We start from the raw sequence: 21,950 nt of genomic DNA on the forward strand, positions 1-21,950 counted from the left end.
CCAGGCTTCTTCCCAGAACAGAGCCTGAAAGTCACAGAGCCATCCCCGCCCAGCACACATGGGAGCGAGATCCCATCTTACAGACAGGAAAACCGAGGCTCTGACGGCTCTACTCCTCGCCCGAGAAATTCCTCAGCAGTTCACAGCCACGTCTTCTGCTGCCCAGACCAGGCAGTTGCCCGGAATTTGGGCCAGCCTCCTTTTCGCCCAGATGTTGGACCAAGTCCTTTGAATTCCCGGCAGAAGGGAGAGGTCCACAGACATCTCAGAGCTCAAATTAGGACTGTGGACTGTGGCTCTCTAGCCTGCCTTGGGGCGAGCTTGGGAAGTGACCCTGTGGCGTGGCGGCTGGTGAGTGCCTTCAGCCTGGGCAGCAAGACCCTTTTTCATGAGCGTGAACCACCCTTGGCCCTGACGAAACAGCAGCGGGCTCCAGGCCTGAGGTTGTGCCCACAGGATTCGCTGAGCCCAGCTGGTCAGCCCAGCCAGAGACTCAGTCACCGAAAGCCACAAGAGTCCCCACCCGAGGGACCTCTCCTGCCCTGTGCAGCCCCTGTTGTCTGCTGGTGGTACCCCCCACCCCCTGGGAAGGGCCAGCCCAGTCCTCCCTAGGACAGACCAGTTACCGGGAGGGCCCTGTGTCAACGCAGAAGGGCCCAAGGCGTGTGGCCCCCGCATTGACAGGCAATGGGTGCACAGAGAGACGGGTGTGAGTGGAGCGCAGGGCCCGGAGCAGGGGCGTCCGGAGTGACTGGATTGAGGCCAGTGTACACAGGCCCCGGTGGCCTTTCTCCTGGGCTCACAGGAGGGCTGACGGGCGGGGCGGGGCGGGGCCAGCTCTGTATTTAGGTCCACGCTCCACTGGAGGAACTGTGTCCGGTAACTAGTCGGCTCTTGGCACTGATGGCAACTCCGCTGTTCCGGTGTCTCTGGCTAAAACCCAGAGGTCACCCTTGAGGCCTCATTTTCTCACATCTCACACCCAAACGGTGGGTCGCCTTTTACTGGCTCACCTGCAAAGGGAAGTCCAAGGCCAGCTGCTTCTCTCCACCTGCACTGCCTCTGCCTGGTCCAGGCCGCCGTCTTCTCGCCTGGACCGTGCTGTGGTATCCCCTCTGTGCTCTGTGTCCCCGTGAGCCCGCCCTCACCCCGCGTGCTCTCTCCCAACGTAGCAGGCCGAGGGATGCGTGGAGAACTTGACTTCCGTCCGCTCCTGGGCCTCCCCTCTCAGAAGACCCCAAGGTCTTTCCATCTATACTGAGGTGAATAGCATCCCCCCGCCAAATTCACATCTGCCTGGACCTGTGAGCGTGACGTTATTTGGAAATAAGGTCTTTGCAGATGTAATCAAGTTTAAATGAGGTCAGACTAAAGTAGCCCTAATCTAATGACCAGGGTCTTTATAAGAAGAGGGGAATTCAGGCACAGACACAGAGGGAAGACACATGTATGAAGACAGAGGTGCAGCGGGGAGGAATGCAGCCACAGGCCAAGGACACCTGAGGCCACCAGAAGCCAGAAGAGACAAGGAAGGATCCTCCCTGAGAGCCTTCAGATGGAGCCTGGCCCCGCTGACACCTTGATTTCAGACTTCTGGTCTCCCAAACCGTGAGACAATAATACACTTCTGTTGTTTGACGCCACCCAGTTTGTGGCCATTTGTTATAACAGCCACAGGAGACTAATACCGCCTCCTCTATCTGCCTTGTGGAGATTGCAATGCTCATCATCTAGCAAAGCCCCTGAGAAATTGTGCAAGCGAGCACGTGTTCCATTTTCCCGAGCTTATCCCATCATGCAAGCATCCAGTTGCAACTACCCTTTCACTTCCCATGAGAGCCACTTTGGGAAATGTTGGACTAGAAGATTCCTGACATCCCCTCCAGGCTGAAAGTTTTGTTGCTTTTGGAACTGGAAGCCAAGCCATGAAATACATAGAAAAGTGTATGCATGATTGGATACTAATTCTAAATATAGTCAAAATGCTCCTGCAGTTGTGGGGAAGCAAAACGGGTCCGGGGAAGAATGGTTGCTCTAGTTAAGCAGTCGGATGTGAGCGCCAGCGACCCCGCAGGAGCTCAGTCTGAGGTCGGTCCCTGTGGGAATGAGAACAGTGTAGTGGGTAAGACTGTTTCCTTGGGCTGTGTTCCTAGAAGTGGACTTGCTGGGTCAAAGGCTTTGCATTTTTAAGACATGAGATTCATAGTGCCAAACTACTCTCCAGAAGGTTGTACAGATTTCAACTTCCACTAACGCAGACCAGCGGTACCCATTCTCCTCCCATCTATGCCAACACTGGCCATTATCCTATTTGACATCTATAAATTGTCCTGTGTGTTCTGACCACAAAGGTAAATAGAGCTTTTATTGAGTTATCTCAGTTTCTACCGAGTCATGCCCAGAGCAGCCTGCCCACCAGCTCATCGCTGCCAGCAGAGGACTCTTGCCAGTGACAGAGCAGCGGTGCCCTGAGGTCAGGCCAAATTTTTGGAGGAAACGGCAGACCACACTCAGATTTGGCCCGAAATGTTAAACTCTGAAAAAGAGAAGATTCCGTGTCATAGGATCCTTCCCCGGAACAGTGGGAGAGAGAAAAGACGTTGGGATTTGGAGTCAGGAACACCCGAGGGTTTGTCCTGACCTGGCCCCTTTCTAGCTCCGTGACCTTGGGCAACTTACGTGAGCTTTTTGCACCTCAGTTTCCTTATCTTCGATGTGGGATAACGACAGCCCCGACCTCTCTGAGTTTGATGGGGATTAAATCATTTCCTCATTATGAGATGGGCTTTGCGTATGGAACCCTAATACAAGCTGAGGTTCCAGGTGGCCCAATCCAGAGAGCATCGCAGAGAGGTGTAGTCCAGCCACCAGAATGGATTAGGAAGGAATCTGGATTCCCCCTTGCCTTTCTCTCAAACGTCAAGGGGAATCCACTCCTTAGCCCACAGTTGTGTTTCTTAACATCCTGCTTCCTCTGCCCCCTGCGTGTCTTGCGTCCATCCTGCGGCAGCTCCAGGACCCCCGCAGCCCCCCAATCCCCTGCAAAGGTCAGCTCTCACTTTTGCCCTTTGCCCCCTCCACTTCGCTGTTGTCATGGAAATGAGCTTCCTCTCTCCAGTTGTGCTTGTTTCCTCATGGCCTCCCCTAGGATCTAGATTCTCCACAAGAAAGGGAGGATCCTCCCCTCTGTTCTCTGGCCTCTGTGGGTCCTCTTCCCCTCTACCTACTCCCGCCTCTGCCTACAACGTGGAACCAGTCTGAGAAAGACAGAACTCTCTTTGGGAAGCAGGGTGGGAGGGAGCTGAGTGGGCAAAGACAAAATACTCTTTGACTGATGGGGGCCCGTTCTGTAAACGTATCCACGTGTGCTGCCGCTGGCTCCCCTGCTTCCATCACTTCTCCCTTAACTGAAGTTTTGTAACATCTTTGGAGCTTTCCCTGTAGTGAACATGTTCTTTTCTTCCTCTGAGTCTCCCGAAAGAGAGGTGAGGGGGGGCAAGTTCTAACCCGAGTTTTGGGGCCAGACCGGCATGGCGGCCCAGCCTTGGGAGAGGCAGGCGTGGGAGGTCGGGGCTGGTGGGAGGTCGTCTTCAGTGGCTGCCTCTTTCTCTAGTCTCTTCCCCCCATTGTCAGAGGGCCCCGTTGCTTACACAGCATGTGTTCAAACAGAACTCCACCGAGGGTCGCCTCTCCCTCTGCCACCATCCTCACCCTCCTGCTGGGGTCCTGAGAGCGCCGGGTGCCGAGCCCCCCCTGAGCCTTGCCCTGAACCTTATCCTGTTCCCTGAGATCCAGAGTGTGCTCTGCTCCTATGTGTCCTGTCCAGCCCTGACGGGAGGGTGGAGCAAGGTTCGGGGCTGGGGAGAGCTGGAGAGGTGGGGTCGGCCTGGGGTCAGCCGGCCCCCTTCTTAGGAGCTGGGTGGCCTCACGTAGCGTGCTGAGCCTCTACAGGCGTCGCCCTCCTCATCCGCGAAGTGGTCGTGATTATACCTGCCCCCTCACGGCACAGGGCTCGGAGGAAGCTGAAACCTGCTAGGCACGCTTAGCAGTGGGCCGCCGTGCATTCCCTCTCTGTGCACCAGGCATCTGCCGGCTGTCCATTCAGCACTCCGTGCCGGGCGTCCCGCCAACTCCTGGTGATACCCGAGGAATAGTAGCTGCCCGGGTGGTCGCTGACAGTCTCACCCAGTGGGCATAATTGCTTTGATGAGTACGGGGCCTGTGGGCTTAAAGGGGGGGCTAACCCAGCCTGGGGTGACCAGGGAAGGCTCCCTGGAGGAGGTGGTGACTGAGCCAGGCCTTAAACAGTGTGTGAAAAGTAGTCGTTCATTTTTCCATCTGTGTGATTAACAAGCATCTATACCGTGTCTACAGAGTACGAATGCCAAGTCAGGTGTTGGGAAAATGAGGGCACATCGAGTGTTGGCCCTGGGAGATTTGAGGCCAGGAAAGTGGCGAGGGTGTCTCAGACCTCCCTTTCCAGGCTGCACGGGGCCAGGGCGTGGCCAGGCTGGGTGAGGGAGTGCTGGCAGGGCTGTCCCCACGTGAGGGTCAGAGCCAAGGGCCCGCACCCCGTTAGGTATGGGAGAGCCGTGTGGTGGAGGAGCGTGCAACCAAGAACGAGAGGAGGTGGCGCTCCCTCTGGTTTGGAACGACCTCCAAGATACATGGTTAAGTGAAAAGCAAAGTGCCAAACTTGCAGGATGGGGCCTTTATGCTACATACGTGTGCACGTGTGTGTGTGAGCACACGTACGGGACGCCCAGGACACGGACTGGAAGTCTCTCACCCACCTGAGACCCTGCTCCTGGGAGGACGTTTGCTGCTCATCCGAGGAGCCCACGGGGCTGCAGAAAGCCAGCAGGGCCGGGGGGAGAGGGGACAGGCCCAGAGCAGGCGAGCACGGCTGGGGCGAAGGCCCCCTCCGACACCGGGTTGCCGCGTGGCGTTGAGGTGGATGCTTGTTATATGTATACAAGCACGTGATGGGGTGTTACTGAGCCGTGACCCGCTCCGCCACGCGTGAGCCTCGAAGGCACGCTGAGTGAAGGAAGCCAGGCGCAGCGTGTGAGTCCGTCCACAGGCAGTGTCCAGAGCAGGCCAATGCATAGAGACAGAGTACGTGAATGGTCGCTGGGGGCTGCGGAAGCGGGAGTCAGTGATGTTGGGTCTGGGGTTTTTCAGGGGATGATGGAAATGCCTTGGAACTAAACAGAGGTAGTGGTCACACAACACTGTGAAGGTACCAAATGCCACTGAATTGTCTACTTTAAAATGGTCAGTTGTTTTTCTTTTTTTTTATTGAAGTGTAGTTGAGTTACAGTGTTGTGGTAATTTCTGCTGCACAGCAAAGGGACTCAGTTGTACGTATATATTCTTTTCCATATTCTTTTCCATTCTGGTCTATCACAGGATATTGAATAGAGTTGCCTGTGCTCTACAGTAGGACCTTGTTGTTTACCCATCCTCTGTGCAAAGACATAGCTGCTCACCCCAAGCTCCCACGGTCCCCTCCCCCTTGGCAACCACAAGTCTGTTCTCTATGTCTGAGAGTCTGCTTGTGTTTCAGAGATGTGTTCACTTGTGTCATATTTTAGATTCCGCATATGAGTGATATCATATGGTATTTGTCTTTCTCTTTCTGACTTACCTCACTTAGTATGATAATCTCTAGTTGCATCCATGTTGCTGCAAATGGCATTATTTCATTGTTTTTTTATGGCTGAGTAATATTCCATTGTGTATATGTACCACATCTTCTTTATCCATTCTCTGTCGATGGACATTTCGGTGGTTTCCACGTCTTGGCTATTGTGAATAGTGCTGCTGTGAACATAGGGGTGCATGTATCTTTTTGAATTACAGTTTTGTCTGGACATATGCCCAGGAGTGGGATTGCTGGATCATATGGTAGCTCTATTTTTAGTTTTTAAGGAACCTCCATATGGTTTTCCATTGTGACTGTACCAGTTTACTTTCCCAGTAACAGTACAGGAGGGTTCCCTTTTCTCCACACCCTCTCCAGCATTTATTATTTGTAGACTTTTTAATGATGGCCATTCTGACGGGTGTGAGGTGGTACCTCATTGTAGTTTTGATTTGCATTTCTCTAATGATTAGCGATGTTGAGCGTCTTTTCATGTGCCTGTTGGTCACCTGTATGTCTTCTTTGCAGAAATGTCTATTTAGGTCTTCTGCCCATTTTCAGTTGGGTTGTTTTTTTGTTGTTGAGTTGTATGAGCTGTTTGTATATTTTGGAAAGTAAGCCCTTGTTGGTCGCATCATTTGCAAACATTTTCTCCCATTCTATAGGTTCTCTCTTCATTTTGTTTATGGTTTCCTTTGCTGTGCAAAAGCTTGTAAGTTTGTTTAAGTCCCATTTGTTTATTTTTGCTTTTACTTCTGTTGCCTTGGGGGACTGACCTAAGAGAACAGTGGTATGATTTATGTCAGAGAATGTCTTGCCTCTATGCTGTTCTAGGAGTTTTATGGTTGTCCTCTCTTACATTTAGGTCTTTAAGCCATTTTGAGTGTATTTTTGTGTGTGGTGTGAGGGTGTGTTCCAGCTTCATTGATTTACGTGCAGCTGTCCCGCTTTTCCAGCACCACTTGCTGAAGAGACTGTCGTTTTCCCATTGTATATTTTTGCCTCCTTTGTCAAAGATTAATTGACCATAGGTGTGTGGGTTTATTTCTGGGCTCTGTGTTCTGTACCATTGATCCATATGTCTGTTTTTGTGCCAATACCATGCTGCTTTTATTACTGTAGCTTTGTAGTATTATCTGAAGTCTGGGAGCGTTATGCCTTAAAATGGTCAGTTTTATGTTATGTGAATTTTGCCCCCATAAGTTCTTTTAAAAGAATTCAAACGTTGTCCTGATGACTGTGCATGTAAGGACGGCCGCCCCGGGCCCCAGGCTGCTGACCAGGGAAGAATGGGGCCCAGGCAGCCATGAATCTGCATTTCTAGGTGAAGCCTCCTGTTTTACAGATGGGAGCAACTGACTGTGGGTCTTTGACCCACCCATGGGGGCCGGTTCCAGGTCACGGCCACCAGTCTGTGGCCGCTGCCCAAGAGCATCCACCCTTGGTCCAGAGTGCCTTGATGGCTGCCCACAGGCCTCGGGCTTTGCTGGGAAACAGGAGGGCAGATGGAAAAGTACCCCCGGTGGGGAGAGTCCCAGACAAACTGAAGACGCTGGTGGTTTTCAAAGACACGAGCTGCAGCCTCTTAAAATTCCCCAGGCCTCCCTGCCACGGATAAAATGCTTTCTGGGGAGATTGCAAATGTTTGCTCTGGTGGGACTTTGTTATAAATGGACTTGGTTTTGTTTAGTTGGTTACGGTTTTATTTGGTTAAAAAAACCCAACCCTACAAGATCATCTTAACTGAGGACTCCATGTTAATCCAAAAAAACCAAGAAAGGGCAAACAAGATGGACCAGTAGTCCGACTGCCCGCTGCACGTCGGGTCTGGCTGCAAAGCCCTTCATCGGACCAGCCTGTCATAGTTGCTACCGTTTCTGGAGTGCCTACTGTGTACCAACCGTCCCAGTCAGCCCTGTATGGTTCCTTCTTTCTAATCCTCCCAAAGGCTTCACAAGGCAGGAACTGTTGTTGCATTGTTTTAAAGATGAGCAAACTGAGGCCCAGAGAGGTGAAGGTGCTTGCCCCAGGTCACACAGCTGGGAGGTGGCAGGGATGGACATTGTAGCCCGTCTGGCTCTTTCAATGGTATCTCACAGCCACTTAGGCTGAAAACCAGACCTGCCCTCAGAGTAACCCTCACGGAGGCCACCTGGTCACCGAGATTTCTGGGGCGCTGAGCAGAGCCCTGTGTCTGCCAGCGAGCCTGCAAGGCCACCGGTGAGCAACCGTCCCCTGGTGCCCAGATGGCAAGGTGTCACCCAGGACGAGGCCAGAGAAAGGCCATGTGCAGACCCCCCTCCCTGGCCACTTAAACCCGCACCCCTGCATCCCATTGGGGTGGCTTTCCACAGCAGATGCAACCCCTGCTCCCACCAAGGACCCCTCCCTAACAGTCCACCCAAGAGGGAAATGTCTTTGAAATTCCTGATCTTGAGAAGTCCGTTTGCTTTGCTCCTGGGCTTTGGGGGAGATGGTCAGCCCATCTTTGAGAAATCTGCTTCAGATGAGCCCCTGCCCCACCTGGCCGATGACCTTTGCGTCTGTGCACACGTGTTAACCCCTCAGCATCTTCTCTGAGCCCGGTAGGCTGACACGTGAGCTTCACCAGCTCTTCCAACCCCATTGTTCTCTGATTTTAACCAGCTCCAATTCTGAGTTCACTGCCAAGCCTTTCCCTGCCCCAGGGCCTTTGCACAGTCCTTCCCTCCCCCAGGGGCCCTCCCTGATTCTTCTCTGTGATACTCTCGCTAATGCTCCCTCTCCCTGCTGCTGTTCTTTTATAGCATGAATCACAGCATATAATTATACATTTAATTTCTTATATTTGTGTTTACTGAGGGCAGAGGCCTCGCCACCACACAGTAGGTGTTCAGTAAATATTTGTGGACTGGCTGGATGCGCCAATGTTGTAGGAATTTTTCTGTGGCCTGAGCAGTGTGCAGTGCCCATGCATTTGCTATCCCATGGCGCCCTCTGGTGGACATTAGGCAGATGCCAGGCTGAGACTAACCCCTTTCTCCTCTCCTTCCAGCATCGTCCCCAGCCCCGTGCCACCTGGGACCTGGCCACCAAGGTGTGGCCACCATCGGTGACGTGAGTACATGAAGCAGCAGAAGTGGGTCTTCCTGGAGTTCTGTGAGCTGCTTCTGGATGACCAGGTGAGTTGGAAGGCAGCCAGCTTCTCATTATTATCATTAATAATATCGTCATCGTTACTAAATAGCGTTAGTAATGTCCAACATAAAGCACTCATTGTGCGCCACCCGTGGGTCCCTGAGCAGCCTCTCCCTGTCGTCGCCTGGGTCCCTTCCCTCTCTCCTCTTCCAGGTGGTGATGGAGACCGTGGTGGGCACGTCCCCGTCATTAACCCATCTCCGTCGCCCCTGGATTTGCATTAAAGCTCATGGGGAAAAGGTCAAGCGAGTTTATATCCCGAGCCAGGGAATGTGATGCTGTGGGACACACATCCCAGACACTCAGAAAGCAGAGTCTGAATATCCGAGGAAGCCCACAAGTACCCGGTTGGGCCTGGCACCTGCACACATGCTGAGCACAACACAGAGCTTCCGGCACGGGGGTGGGCGCAGCTCCGGGAAATCGACAACCATTGCTCAAGTCTGAGGGAGGCGCGAATCAGCCTGCAGACACGGGTGAGGTTCATGTGGCATATACTTTGCGGTTCAAACCCTGAACTGAAAATATTATCGAAAAAACCTCGGTGAAGGTTTTATTGTTCTCGACTCCTCTGTTTATTCAAGAAGTTATTATTATTTTTTTACTGTTTTTACTTTAAAAAATAAAAACAGGGCTTCCCTGATGGCACGGTGGTTGAGAGTCCGCCTGCCAATGCAGGGGACACGGGTTCGTGCCCCGGTCCGGGAAGATCCCACATGCCGCGGAGTGACTGGGCCCGTGAGCCATGGCCGCTGAACCTGCGCGTCTGGAGCCTGTGCTCCACAACGGGAGAGGCCACAACAGTGAGAGGCCCAAGTACCGCAAAAAAAAAAAAAAAAAAAAAGTAAAAATAAAATAAAATAAAAACAGAGAAGGATCTAGGTTAGAAAAAAGTGCTTTTATTCTAGACAAAACACCCGTGGGGAATCCCTCCTTTCTCCCTACCTGTGACAACCTGGGCACATCCTGTAACCTTGAAGAAACTCAGTTGTTTTGGTCTATAAAATGGGTATACTGTTACCTGCCTGAAGGTCGTAGGGAAAATGCAATCAGATCGTGTATAGGAAGGCATTTTGGAAACCGGAAACGTCAAAACTGCATCCTGGCGATCATTAACTATTCTTTAACCTTGCACTTGGAGCTCTTCTTGGAACTCAAGCAAGTTCTACCAGCCTGGGGACGGTGCTGGTTTGTCAGAGGGCTGGTTGCTGCCTGTGAGCCTCAGCTTCCTGGTGCCCTCGGGCCTGTCGACCTGTGGCTAGATGGCACGTCGAGCTTGGCCGTCCCATGCCGGGCACCTGCTCGGGAGAGGATTTCAGGGCTGGTGCGCCTGTGGACTCAGGAGAACACTGTGTCTCGAATGAGCCAGAGCTTGTGTACCCAAAGGACCATGTCTGCTTCAAAGTGGGCCCCGGCCACCTCCGCGCTGATTTCATGATGTTTCCGGACCTTAAGACAGGCCTGCCACTTAGGGGAAGTGGCTTCAGAGCTGGGTGACCCCTTCCTCGGGGTGGCTGGGAAGCAGCCAGGGTCACTGCAGGGCGGCAGGTCAGCGAGGACCGCCCTGTGCTGCCGCAGGTCTCACCAAACTCCAGCAGCAGCCAGGATGCTAGCTCTGCAGGACTGCTACTCTCCCCTGCCACGTGACACCGCCGAAGGGCCCCCCGCCAACTGACCGACGCGTTTCCTGCTTAAATAATCGGCCTTTTCTTGCCTTTTCCTTCGGCCTGTATGAGCCGTGTCACCGTCCAGGCTTGTCTCGTTAAGCCACAGGCAGTCCTCAGAATGAGGCGGCTCTAAACACCCTTCTGAAGTAGACGGCAAGCGGCTCGACTCAGTGGCCTTCTTTCTGGGTCACGTACTCAAAAACACTGTTTATTCTACAAACCTATGAGGACTTAAAAATTGAGATTTTCTGAAAGGCTCGTCACCTCAGCAAATCCAAATGCTCTCCTTGCTCTCTGTTCCCCTCCTGTTTCGACTTTATACAGACGTGCCTGTGTGCCCGTGCATGTCGTCCTGACATAGTGTAACCGAGGGTTGTCCTCTTCGCTCACACAAGCGAAATACGTTTCAACGTTGCCAAATGGTTAATACTTTGACTGCGCAGCTACCATAGGGTAATTAACGCTTCCCACGTTGGCTGACATCTAGACTTCGCTACTCAAAGTGTGGGCCACGGACCAGCAGCAACAGCACCACCAGGAGTTGGTTAGAAATGCAGAGTCTCAGGCCACACCCAGGACCTGCTGAATCGGAATCTAAAGGTTACCCGGATGCAGGGAATTTGTGTGTCCATGAAAGTGTCAGCGTGTAAAATGTTGGATGTATTTGGACAACACGGTGATGTCCTCACGAGAAGGCGGCCTTGCAGGGCGTTCACTTCTGTGGGTTCTCGTGTGTAAACGACTCTTGAGAAGAACCTGGGGGCTTTAGGGACCCGAGTAAATGTAAGTGCTTGCTCCCAGCTCATCTCCAGTCAGCCTGCAAAGTCATGCTTCTTTGGGATGTTCCAGCACTGGAAAAGAATCACAACCATAGAGCCCAGTGTCTCTTGCCCACCTGGGTGTAGAGAGGAGATGACCAAAAAATGGGCCAGATATTTTTAGGAACGATGGGCTGACGCCACAGGAAGGGAGACGGCATAACGGTGGCAACACCAAGTTTCATGAGTTGGAATTAAATGACGTCATCGCTGATTCCTGCAGCTCTTTAGTCTTACCCGGAGTTGCTGTGTTTGTGTTACTTGGAAAACGTGTGGTGACCATGTGACCTGCAACCAGGTCACCGTTCCTGTGGCGCCATCTTTAAAGCTCTGGGAGGTCCACGTGGTCTGGAGCAGCTCGTCACCCTTGGTCTGGGGCTGGGTAGGAGCCTTCATTTCTCCCTTCTTGACTCGTTCCACACGATGTCCTCAAGGACGACAGTGAGAACGAGGAGACGCAATAAAAGAAGAAGCATAATTAAACCCCAAACGTGTCATTTGGTTTGAACATTGCTTCTTTATCAATTTGAGGTCTCAAGTACCTCCCCCAAAATTCCTCAATACAAAGTGTGTGCCACTAATGCTTGCATTTGCAACCCCCAGAGCAGTGATGCCGACCATTAACTCTCTACCAGACCCACCACAGCACTCACCCCGGCTGGCGTTTTCAAGCGGTGTGCTGTTTCTTCGTGGTTTAGTCTTGGTAGGTTTCTGATTGTAGGAATTGATCCTCTTCTTCTGGGTTATTCAGTTTGCCGGCCCGTAATTGTTTGTAGTGGTCTCTTGTGACCATTCTTCTTCCTCTGGCATCGGTTATAATGTCTAGTTTTTCATCTCTAGTTTTATTAAGTCTACACAGATCTATAACTAATACAGAGATTGAGTCAGTGATGAAAAATCTCCCAACAAAGTAAAGTCCAGGAATAGATGGCTTCACTGGTAAAGTCCACCAAACATTTAAGGAAGAATTAATGCCATTCCTTCTCAAACTCTTTCAAAAAACTGAAAAGGTGGAAACACTTCCAAAGTGATTTTATGAGGCCAGCATTACCCTGATACCAAAGCCAACGACACCACAAGAAAAAACTACAGGCCAATATCCCTGATGAACATGGATGCAAAAATCCTCCATAAAACACCAACAAACTGAATCCAACAGCACATTAAAAGAATCGTATGCCATTACCAAGTGGGATTTATCTTTGGAATGCAAGGATGTTTCAACAAACAAAAATCAATTAATGTGATACACCATATTAACCGAATAAAAGATAAAAGATATGATCGCCTCTATAGAAGCAAAAAAAAAAAAAAAAAGCATTTGACAAAATTCAACCCCCTTTCATGATAAAAACTCTCAACAAGCTAGGAATAGAAGGCAAGTAACTCAACATAATAAAGGCTATATATAAAAAGCCCACAATTAATATCATACTCAATAGTGAAAAACTGAAAGCTTTTCCTCTAAACCAGAAACAAGGCAAGGATGCCCGCTCTCACCTCTTCTATTTAACATAGTACTGGAAGTCCTAGCCAGAGCAGTTAGGCAAGAAAAAGAAGTAAAAGGCATTCAAATTGGAAAGGAAGAAATAAAATTGTCCCTGTTGGCAGACAACATAATGTTGCAAACTCTAAAGATGCCACCAAAAAACTAATAAATTCAGTAAAGTTGCAGAATACAAAATCAGCATGCAAAAATCAGTTGCATTTCTATACCCTAACCACAAACTACCTGAAGGAAGTTAGGAAAACAATCCTATTTACAATGGCACCAAAAAGAATAAAATACTTAGGAATAAACTTAACTAAGGAGGTATAAGACTTGTATACTGAAAACTACAGAACGCTGATCAAAGCAATTAAAGAAACAAACAAATGGAAAGACATCCATGTTTCTGGACTGGAAGACTTAATATTGTGAAAATGTCCATACTACCCAAATATATCTACAGATTCAGCACAATCCCTATCAAAATCCCAACAGTATTTTTTACAGAAATAGAGAAAACTCTAAAATTCATATGGAACCACAAAAGATCACAAAGAGCCAAATCACTCTTGAGAAAGAACAAAGCTAGAGGCCTCACACTTTCTAGATTCAAAATATATCACAAAGCTGTTGTAATCAAAACAGTATGGTACTGGCATGAAGACAAACATATAGACCAATGGAACAGAATACAGAGCCCAGAAATAAAACCACGTGTGTACGGTCAACTGGTCTTCAACAAGGGTGCCAATGTTACATGGCGGGGGAAGGACAGTCTCTTCAGCAAGTGATTTTTAGAAAACTGGACGTCCACATATCTTATACCACAGAGACTGGACACTTACCTTACACCACATATAAAACACATCAACTCCAAGTGGGTCAGACTTAAACAAGAGGCCTGAAACTCCTAGCATAGCACACAGGGGTTGAAAACAGTGTCCATACAACCTGTGCATGGATGTTTATGGCAGCTTTACTCCTCATTGCCAAAACTTGGAGGCAAGCACGATGCCCTTAGGTGGACGAATGGATAAACTGTGGCACAGCCAGAGAGCGGAATACTATTCAGCACTAAAGAGAAATGCCCTGTCAAGCCATGAAGACACGGAGGAACCTTAAAGGCATATTACTGTGTGAAAGAAGCCAATCTGAAAAGGCTACTTTATGGTTCCAACTCTATGAGATTGTGGAAAAAGGCAAAACTATGAAGACAGTAAAAAGATCAGTGGTTGCCAGTGTGGGCAAGGGAGTGGAGGGATAGGTAGGCAGAGCACAGAAGATTTCTAGGGCATTGAAAATACTCGGAGTGCTGCCATAATGGTGGATACACAGCATCAGACACTTGTCCAAACCCATGGAATGTACACCACCAAGAGTGAACCTGATGTAACTGTGGACTCTGGGTGCTGGTGACGTGTCAGTGTAGGTTCATGACTTCATCAGTGACAAGTGCACCATCTGGCGGAGACGCTGACAGCGCGGGGAGGCTGTGCGTGTGTGGGGACAGCGGGTATGTGGGAACTCTACCTTCCTCTCAATTATACGGTGCACCTAAAACCGCTCTTAAAAAAGCAGTCTTTTAAAAAAAACTCTTGGAAATTAAAACTATCACAGCCTGAATAAAATATCCAATAGAAGAGATAGAAGACAAAGTTAGGTATATTTTCCAGAAAACAGAGGAGACAATGAGAGGAAATCAGAGGAGAGTCTAGGCAGCCCAATGTGTAAAAGTCAGAAAAATAAGAAACTGGAGAGGGTGAAACTCCCAAAGACAGAACACGGCAGTCTTTTTTTTTTTTTTTAACTTTATTTATTATTGGCTGTTGGGTCTTCGTTGCTGTGCGCGGGCTTTCTCTAGTTGCGGCGAGCAGGGGCTACTTTTCTTTGCGGTGCGCGGGCTTCTCATTGTGATGGCTTCTCTTGTTGCGGAGCACAGGCTCTAGGCACGCGGGCTCAGTAGTTGTGGCTCGCGGTCTCTAGAGCTCAGGCTCAGTAGTTGTGGTGCACGGGCTTAGTTGCTCTGCAGCATGTGGGATCTTCCCGGACCAGGGCTCGAACCTGTGTCCCCCGCATTGGCAGGGGGATTCTTAACCACTTCGCCATCAGGGAAGCCCCTAGAACACAGCACTTTTGTCAGAACCGAGGAGCACGTGTCTAAGGTGGAAAGAGTCCACCAGGCATTAGCACAAGGCATCAAGGCAGAGGACTGTAGACTTTGAGGAACCAAGGACTAGAAAGAAGATAGTGAAGGCTTCCTGAGTTTAAAAAAAAAGGTCGTCTGAGACAGGAACCGGAAGTTCCCGGACCCTCTCGGCGGCAAAGCTGGGAGGCTGCAGTGGGGTCTCCAAAGTGCACAGAGATCCCGTAATTTCCACGCCTGCCATCAGTCCTGGGGCAGAGCCATTCCTTCCGTAAAGATCAGCACCCGGCTCGGGGAGCGCTCGCTGACCCAGCCGCACACCTGCAGTTGGCCGTAACTTCCCTGTGTCCTGTGCAGGGAGCGATCCGGTTTCATACTGGATCCTCAGGCAACACTGTGGGCAGCTGGCCTGTCACTGAAGGCTCCAGAATGCTACTTTGGGATCAACAAGGATTTTACGGGCACCCCGCCCACTGTTCCCGGGCTTTTCCCAGGCCGTCTCCCCTTCAGGATACTTCTCTCTGCTTAAGCTGCCAAACCCAAATCTAACGGAAGACAGGATTCAGCCACCTTCCTAGTTGGGTCATCTGAGATAAGCCTATGAAACATTCCAGCAGGAAGAACACACAACCGCGGCACAATTCTGCAGAGCCACAAACACAAGCCTGAGGGTGGCTGCTGGCGCAGCGGCGTGCTCGGGGACGGGTCTGCAGGGCGGGCCAGTGCCTCCCTACGTGGCGGCCACCCTCGCCTCGCCTCGCCTCTCTGGGTCCCTCCCTTGAGTGCAAGTACTAGACACACTGTTGAATGAAGTTGTGGGCACCTGCGATGCTGGATGGAAGAGCGTGGTCTTTACAATTTTTATTTCCAAGTGCACTAAAAAAAAGGAAGGGATGTTTAGGACAAAGCTGAGTGAGATCAGTTGCGTCGACTGGAAGTAAAATGTTAAATGTGGAGACGGCGACCTTTGGGAGAGCGGCTCACTTGTCCCCGGCGAGGATGGGGCTCTGGAAGCAGCAGGGGGGACCGCAGCGGCCCGGGTGCCGGTGTCAGAGCCGAGCACGGAAACACGCCGACGACCCACCAAGAACCGCGCCACTGAACAAACGGCTGGAGAATGTCAACTGGTGGCTTTATTTCTTAAAAAAGTTACATTGAAAGAAGAGGTTGAAAAGTCAAGTATACTTGATTTGCACATATTTGCCAAGTCTCACAGGATTCAACCACTTTGATAATTGTTTTTATTGATAACCAGGATATACATATGAAAAGCCTCACATTGAAGCCCAATACACACGTCCAACCCAGACGACAGATACTGCAGAACAGTGTCGGGAAACCCATCAGTCTCCCGTTCTGTTAGTCCCCCGGCTGCGCCTCGGCGCCCCCGCCACAGCCCACGTCCTGCAGTGACTGACTCCATTTCACACCCGTCCCACAGCTCGCTTACTCAGCTAGACTGTTGTCCAATAGGCCCTTTGTGGTTCTGCGCCAGCAGTGCTAGAAACCCTGATCAGGACAGGGGACGGGTTAATGCAGACGAAAGCAAAACAGCTCACAGATGAGCAGAGAGGCATGGACACCAGGAGGGAGACGCCCACTCTTCTCAGCGTGGGACGTGGGCTCAGGGAACACCCCCCCACCCCCCAGACCTTGTCAGAGATGGCTTCCTCCTCAGTCCCGCGAAACACCAACAGACCAGGCAAGTTTAAGGCGAGTCCCCAGGGAGGGGAGCTGTTTGCTTTCTGGCATAATTTTAAGCTCTGCACCAAGGGTCCTATTTTATCGCTTGTGACGTGGGTAAAGAAACAAAATGATGCCCCAAAAAGGTAAAAACTGAAAAATCAAACAAGCTGTCGCCATCCTGAAGAGTCTGCAAGCGAGGCCCACGGGGCCCAAGGGCTCCTGCCTCGCGGCCCCCTCACCTCGTCGGGGCCGCGTGCGCCCCCTGCAGGCCATCTGCGCGAGCATCAGGCTGCAGGTGCCAGGCTGCCACAGATGCTCCTCTCCTCTCACGGAGGGGCCGTTTACACGCTGCTCATTTGGCCAGAACCAGACAGGTCAGTGCCAAAGCCCTCTCACGCACGCAAGATTTTTGTAAAAAAAATTAAAACAGGAGGGCAACAGAAGACCACACAGGAATGATTGTTCTTTGGATTGAGATACTCTCCAATATGCAATACATTCATAGTAAACCCCACGGGAGGGGGGACCCCGCGCAGCTCTCCCCTCTTCCCTGAAACGTCGGTTTCTAAAAAATAGCTTGTCTGTGGCACACGCCCATAACGTGTTATGTTGCCTGAACACGGCCCACTTTAAAACACACGTGCACGCACACACACAGACACACGTGGACTTGCCCACAGGGTCAGGGCCCACCAGCCCCGGGCGGGGAGCGAACCTGCAGCCCTGCTGCTCCGTGCAGCGCCTGCGGCTCCTGCATCCAGGCCCCTCCTGGACCGAGGCGGACCCTCGGGAATCACGGGGCCAGCGGGAGCTCCCCGAAGCCACCAGCCACAGAATTCCTGGTCACTGGCTTGGCTCGTTTATCTTCATGAGTGAGAAAAGCAGCTCAGCACACAGGATTTTAATAACCCGTGTAACAACCCACGAAACTTCTTAGAAAATGCCAAGTACGTTAACAGAACTCCTAACTGTGCAGGAAGATAATGACATTTGGCTTCTCCGTGCGGCCACGTCCCTTTGTTACTGGACGGTGACACGGATCAGAGCGCCACCCAGTTAGTGTGGGAACTCCGCCATCTGTGACCGTAAACGTATAAACTCTGCTTGCTGCAAGCAACTGCTCTCCACTTGCCCTACTGGCCACAGATGAGCTGCTGATACCCTTTCCGACCCCAAATAGATAAAGTCCGTGAACAAGTCCCAGCACGATGAGAGAGCCTCACACCGAGAACTCGGGGCCCCCTTTCCTAGGTCTCGTCTGCAGTCGCCTGAATCGGAAGCCGACGAAGGGGTTCATCCAGAGCAGCGAGGGGGGGCCCCCAAAGACAGACTTCATCCCTTCCCACCGCAGCCTCCGCTCCCACGTCGGCTTCTCACTCTTCAGCCTCTCAATCTCCTGGGGGAGAAAGAAAAGCAAGTGGGCGGCAGCGCCAGGAGAACCCTCAGGAGGTACGGGTCAGGCGAGCGGTGACAACAGGGAAGCACCACCAGACGCACACGTCCCTCCGCACGTGGGAACGAGGCGTCGGGGTCAGCAGCGGGGGCTCTCCTGGCACCAGCCCCGCGGCCCCCGAGCACAGCCAGGCTGCAGCCACCAGCGGGGTGGACAGCCCAGGCAGCCCCAGAGGCAAAGGGGGAGCCAGCCCTCCGGGCCAGGGACTGTCTTTTTTCCACATACTATATTACTACAAATATTGATGAAGCACCTGCTCTGGGCCTTCAGTTCAAAGACACGAAGGCGACCAGCTCCCTGCAGCTGCCAGGGGGCGGGGCCTCCTAGAAACGGAGTGTGCCGGCTCGCCCTGCCTGGCTCTGCTGACTCTCACGTCACAGGTAACGCTCGAAACCCGAGCTGCACGCAGCGAGGGGGGCGCGTGCAGTGATGCTGTCGCGGCCCCTCGGGGCTGCCCCGTCCACCTCCCGGGTAACACGCGGGCCCCGCTGTGCACAGCAGTGCTGCCCGCCGGCTCGTGCCCGCACCAAGGCCGCAGCAGACACAGCAGACGAGGAGCATACCGTTTCATCATTGCATATGGAGTGGATCTGGGTGCCGAACATCACTGCGGTGAAAGTGAAAAACAGCAGACCCTCAAGGCACAGGAAGACCAGCAGGATCACAGTGACTGGAGGTGAGAAACCACTGCATTCTGTGAACGAGAAGAGGTGGCTGTGGCCGGACATCGGAGCGCGGCGAGCGGCCCCGGCTCTGTGCCGCCCTCAGGCCGGCGTCCACGGAGGAAGGAGCTCGTTTCGCAAACAGGCACACCCGCTGTCCACCAGGGGCGGGAGGCAGCCCTGCCAGGCAAGAACCCACACCACCACTTCCTGGTCGGCAGATGCGGAAGGTTCTGTATTACCCCGGGTCTCTACTGAGACGGTTCGTGTACAGCGCTGCGTACTAAGACACAGCAAAAGCCAGAAAAGATGAGAGTCGCGTGTGCCTACACCTGTGAGCAGGCCTCACTCGGGGCGCACACCCAAGGCCAGGGCCGCCCAGCTCGCGCCTGCCTGGCTACACTCGCGGGGCGGCTCGTACTCAGCCACGCACGCTCAACCAGCCAGCGCGCACACAGGCCTGCTGGGAACAACACGCACGCTCACCCAGTCTCAAGCACCTGCAGGAACTCTCAGCTAAGGAGGACCAAGTGCACGTACGTGGCTTCATTACAGCAAATGGCAGTGTGAGAGCTGTCCCACACTCTTTGCTTAAAAAGCTCAATTAACTCCTAAAATAACCGAGACGACTTCCTTCGAAACTGGAGGATCCCTTCTTCCTCTGCCTCCCCTCTCCCCCCACAGCGTGCACGTGCGGGGGTCCTGCGCCTGCGCTTACCAGTCCACTGCCCTCGGACGCAGGCGACGAACTGCAGCCCGCAGAGCACGAGCGCGTGCACGGACGCCAGCGCGATGTACATCTGTGGGGAGACACGCGTTAGCCCATGCGAGGACGGAAGGCCGCTGAGCCGTACGTTTGCTCCTGACCTCACGGGTCAGTGAAAGTGGGTGAGGGAAGGAGGAACAGCAGCAGCTGACATCCGCCTCGCCAGGACACACTGGACCAAGCACAGAAATCCACGTGGGGAAATACGTTCTACCACTTCAGCAAGAGCCTATTAACAACTGGGGTTCAAGGTATCTGGGAGAGAATTAATCGCAGTAAAACACCCAGAATAACACAAGCAATGTACACTCATCTGGTGGACTACTTCCTACCAGTGACAGCACAGGTATAATTTGAGTCCCAGAGAAGAGGCTGCAGCGCTGACGTCAGAATAAACTTACTCGCTCCAGGTAAGATTCCAGATAAAGAACTTAGTACAAGTCACTCACTCCATGAGTATCTTTACTCACAGTGAAGAGCACGAAAAATCTCTGATTCTTTTCTCCGACACAATTGTTCACCCAGGGGCAGTGATGATCCATTTTCCGAATACATCTTTTGCAAATACTGAAAAGGAGCAGTTAGATTTTCACTATTCCACGCTCAGAGGAAACACCGCCCAATGAAGACAGTACTGGGAAGAAGCCACCCAGGGGGCCTCCTGCCCTGTGGAAGGGGTCCCTGCAGGGGCTGGGGCTCAGGCTGCACCTGCAAAGGGTTCCATCCAGTGGTGGGTGTTCGCACCGCCTGGGGAAGGGGTCCCAGCAGCACCGGGTTCTCTGGCTGCACCGGGGAAGGGCTCCCTCCAGTGGTGGGCACTTGGACTGCACTATGAAGGGTGTCTGCAGATGGGGCACTCAACGTGCCCTGGGGAAGCGGTGCCTAGAGTAGTCAGGGGATCAGCCCCAAGTAAGGGGTTACAGCAGTGGTGGGGCTATGGCTACTGGGGAAGGGCTCCCTGTAAGGGTGGGTGTGGGTGAACAGACTGCCCTGGGGAAGAACTCCTTCAGCGTGGGCTCTGCCTGTGCCGGGGAAGGGCCCCTCCAGTCGTGGGCACACGGGCTTCCCCGGGGCAGGGGTCCCAGCACCGGTGGGTGCACTGGCTGCCGCAGATAAGGGGTCCCTGCAGTGCTGGGTGCTCGGGTTCCCCTGGAGGAGGGGTCCCTGAAGTGCTGGGTGCTCTGGTCGCCCTGGGGAAGGGGTCCCTGCAGTGCTGGGTGCTCTGGTTGCCCTGGCAAAGGTGTCCCTTCAGTAATGGGCGCTCTGGTCGCCCTGGGGAAGGGGTCCCTGCAGTGCTGGGCACTCGGGTTCCCCTGGGGGAGGGCCGCCATACCTGCAGTGGTGGGCGCGCTCGGGCTTGATACAGCAGCACTTGGGGCACTTGTAGATCACTTCTCCAGGCTTCAGCTGCAAACTCTCCATGTACTCTTTAGTGGCATTCCCTTTGGGTACTGCCCCCTGTGGTTTAATAACAATGTATTTTAGCTGGGCGGAAGGAAACATCAGTGAATTTAGGAATTAGTCTTGGGTGTTATGTACCATGATAGAATTTATCATGCTGTAGCTGCCACTTATATTAATATGAAAAATAACTATTACTCAGGCAGGACCAGAAGTTTTATTTTTCATGAAAAATAACGTGCTTTAAAACGAATTCAAAATATAGAGCGCATCATCCTTCATAAGGCGAGTCACCTGGGCTTTTCAGACTTCATGCAGGACGTGCCAGAGGTGAGGTGTGTTTGCGAAGCCACTCCAGCCCCAGGGCAGCTAGTGTCCCCAGGGTGCCGGCCCTGCGCACACCTCCTGATGCACAGGTTTCCTATCAGCTGCAACAGGGGGGTGCTGAACAAAGCAACCTCAAAAAGGGCTTTATCTTGTGAGTTTGAAGTTGCCAAACTAATCAGGAGCGGTCACACACAAGCCCCAAGCCCCCCCCTCCCCCAGGCGTCCGGCCCCAGGGGCAGGAACAGCGGGGCTGTAAGAGTGTGTCTGCAGGAGCCCTGAGCACTAGGGGAGCTTGAGAGGGACGAAGAATCTGGAAATGGGAGCAAGAGCCGGACAGCCCCACACACGGGAGGGCAGTGGGCCTGAGTGGAGGGCAGTGGGCCTACTCGGGGCCCGAGTAGGCTACAGAGGGGGAGGAACTGTTCTCTGGGCAGTGGAGACAGGCAGTGGAAATCACGTTTGGAAGATCATTCTGGGCACCATGGCCTGTGGACTGGGAAGAAGGCCAGGACCCCATTTCTGTGCCCCATGGAGCCTGTCCTCCCCATGGAGCCTGTCCTTCACACAGAAATGCATGTTTCTGGAGAAGGAGCCCCACTGGGAGGGAGGAGTAGAGCAGGGGCGCAGTGACAGGAGAGCACGGGGAGACGGGGGCGCAGTGACAGGAGGGCACGGGGAGACGGGGGCGGAGGGACGGGGGGGCAGGGGGGGGCG

The 21,950-nt window shown here is 52.6% G+C and overlaps 2 protein-coding genes and 1 long non-coding RNA gene across 8 annotated transcripts in view; 2 read left to right on the plus strand and 1 right to left on the minus strand.

Moving 5' to 3' along the window:
- LOC112393516 (uncharacterized) overlaps positions 1-21,950 on the plus strand; it is a 40,032-nt gene that overhangs the window by 9,229 nt on the left and 8,853 nt on the right. The window contains exon 3 of the long non-coding RNA XR_003001930.1: positions 8,682-8,808. This is a non-coding gene — a long non-coding RNA (uncharacterized LOC112393516). The remainder of the gene's footprint in view (positions 1-8,681; positions 8,809-21,950) is intronic.
- ZDHHC7 (zDHHC palmitoyltransferase 7) overlaps positions 16,053-21,950 on the minus strand; it is a 32,682-nt gene continuing 26,784 nt past the window's right edge. For 4 of the 5 annotated variants that reach the window (XM_024735789.1, XM_024735785.1, XM_024735787.1 and 1 more), the window contains 5 exons: positions 20,842-20,966; positions 19,979-20,075; positions 19,461-19,542; positions 18,644-18,774; positions 16,053-18,023 (listed from right to left, as the gene is read on the minus strand). In XM_024735789.1, the coding sequence (XP_024591557.1) occupies positions 17,847-18,023; positions 18,644-18,774; positions 19,461-19,542; positions 19,979-20,075; positions 20,842-20,966 (612 nt within the window). In that variant the 3' untranslated portion in view covers positions 16,053-17,846. Of the gene's footprint in view, positions 18,024-18,643; positions 18,775-19,460; positions 19,543-19,978; positions 20,076-20,398; positions 20,714-20,795; positions 20,967-21,950 lie in introns of those variants that run through there. The other variant, XM_024735790.1, reaches the window with a different exon arrangement.
- LOC112393515 (uncharacterized) overlaps positions 21,023-21,950 on the plus strand; it is a 2,889-nt gene continuing 1,961 nt past the window's right edge. For both annotated transcript variants that reach the window (XR_003001929.1, XM_024735791.1), the window contains exon 1: positions 21,023-21,919. Coding sequence is in view for 1 of the 2 variants with exons in the window: in XM_024735791.1 (XP_024591559.1) it covers positions 21,553-21,919 (367 nt within the window). In the remaining variant the exon portion in view is untranslated. The remainder of the gene's footprint in view (positions 21,920-21,950) is intronic.

Source organism: Neophocaena asiaeorientalis, unplaced genomic scaffold, assembly GCF_003031525.2.
Source record: "Neophocaena asiaeorientalis asiaeorientalis breed wild unplaced genomic scaffold, Neophocaena_asiaeorientalis_V1.1 scaffold40, whole genome shotgun sequence".
Taxonomy (NCBI): Eukaryota; Metazoa; Chordata; class Mammalia; order Artiodactyla; family Phocoenidae; genus Neophocaena; species Neophocaena asiaeorientalis.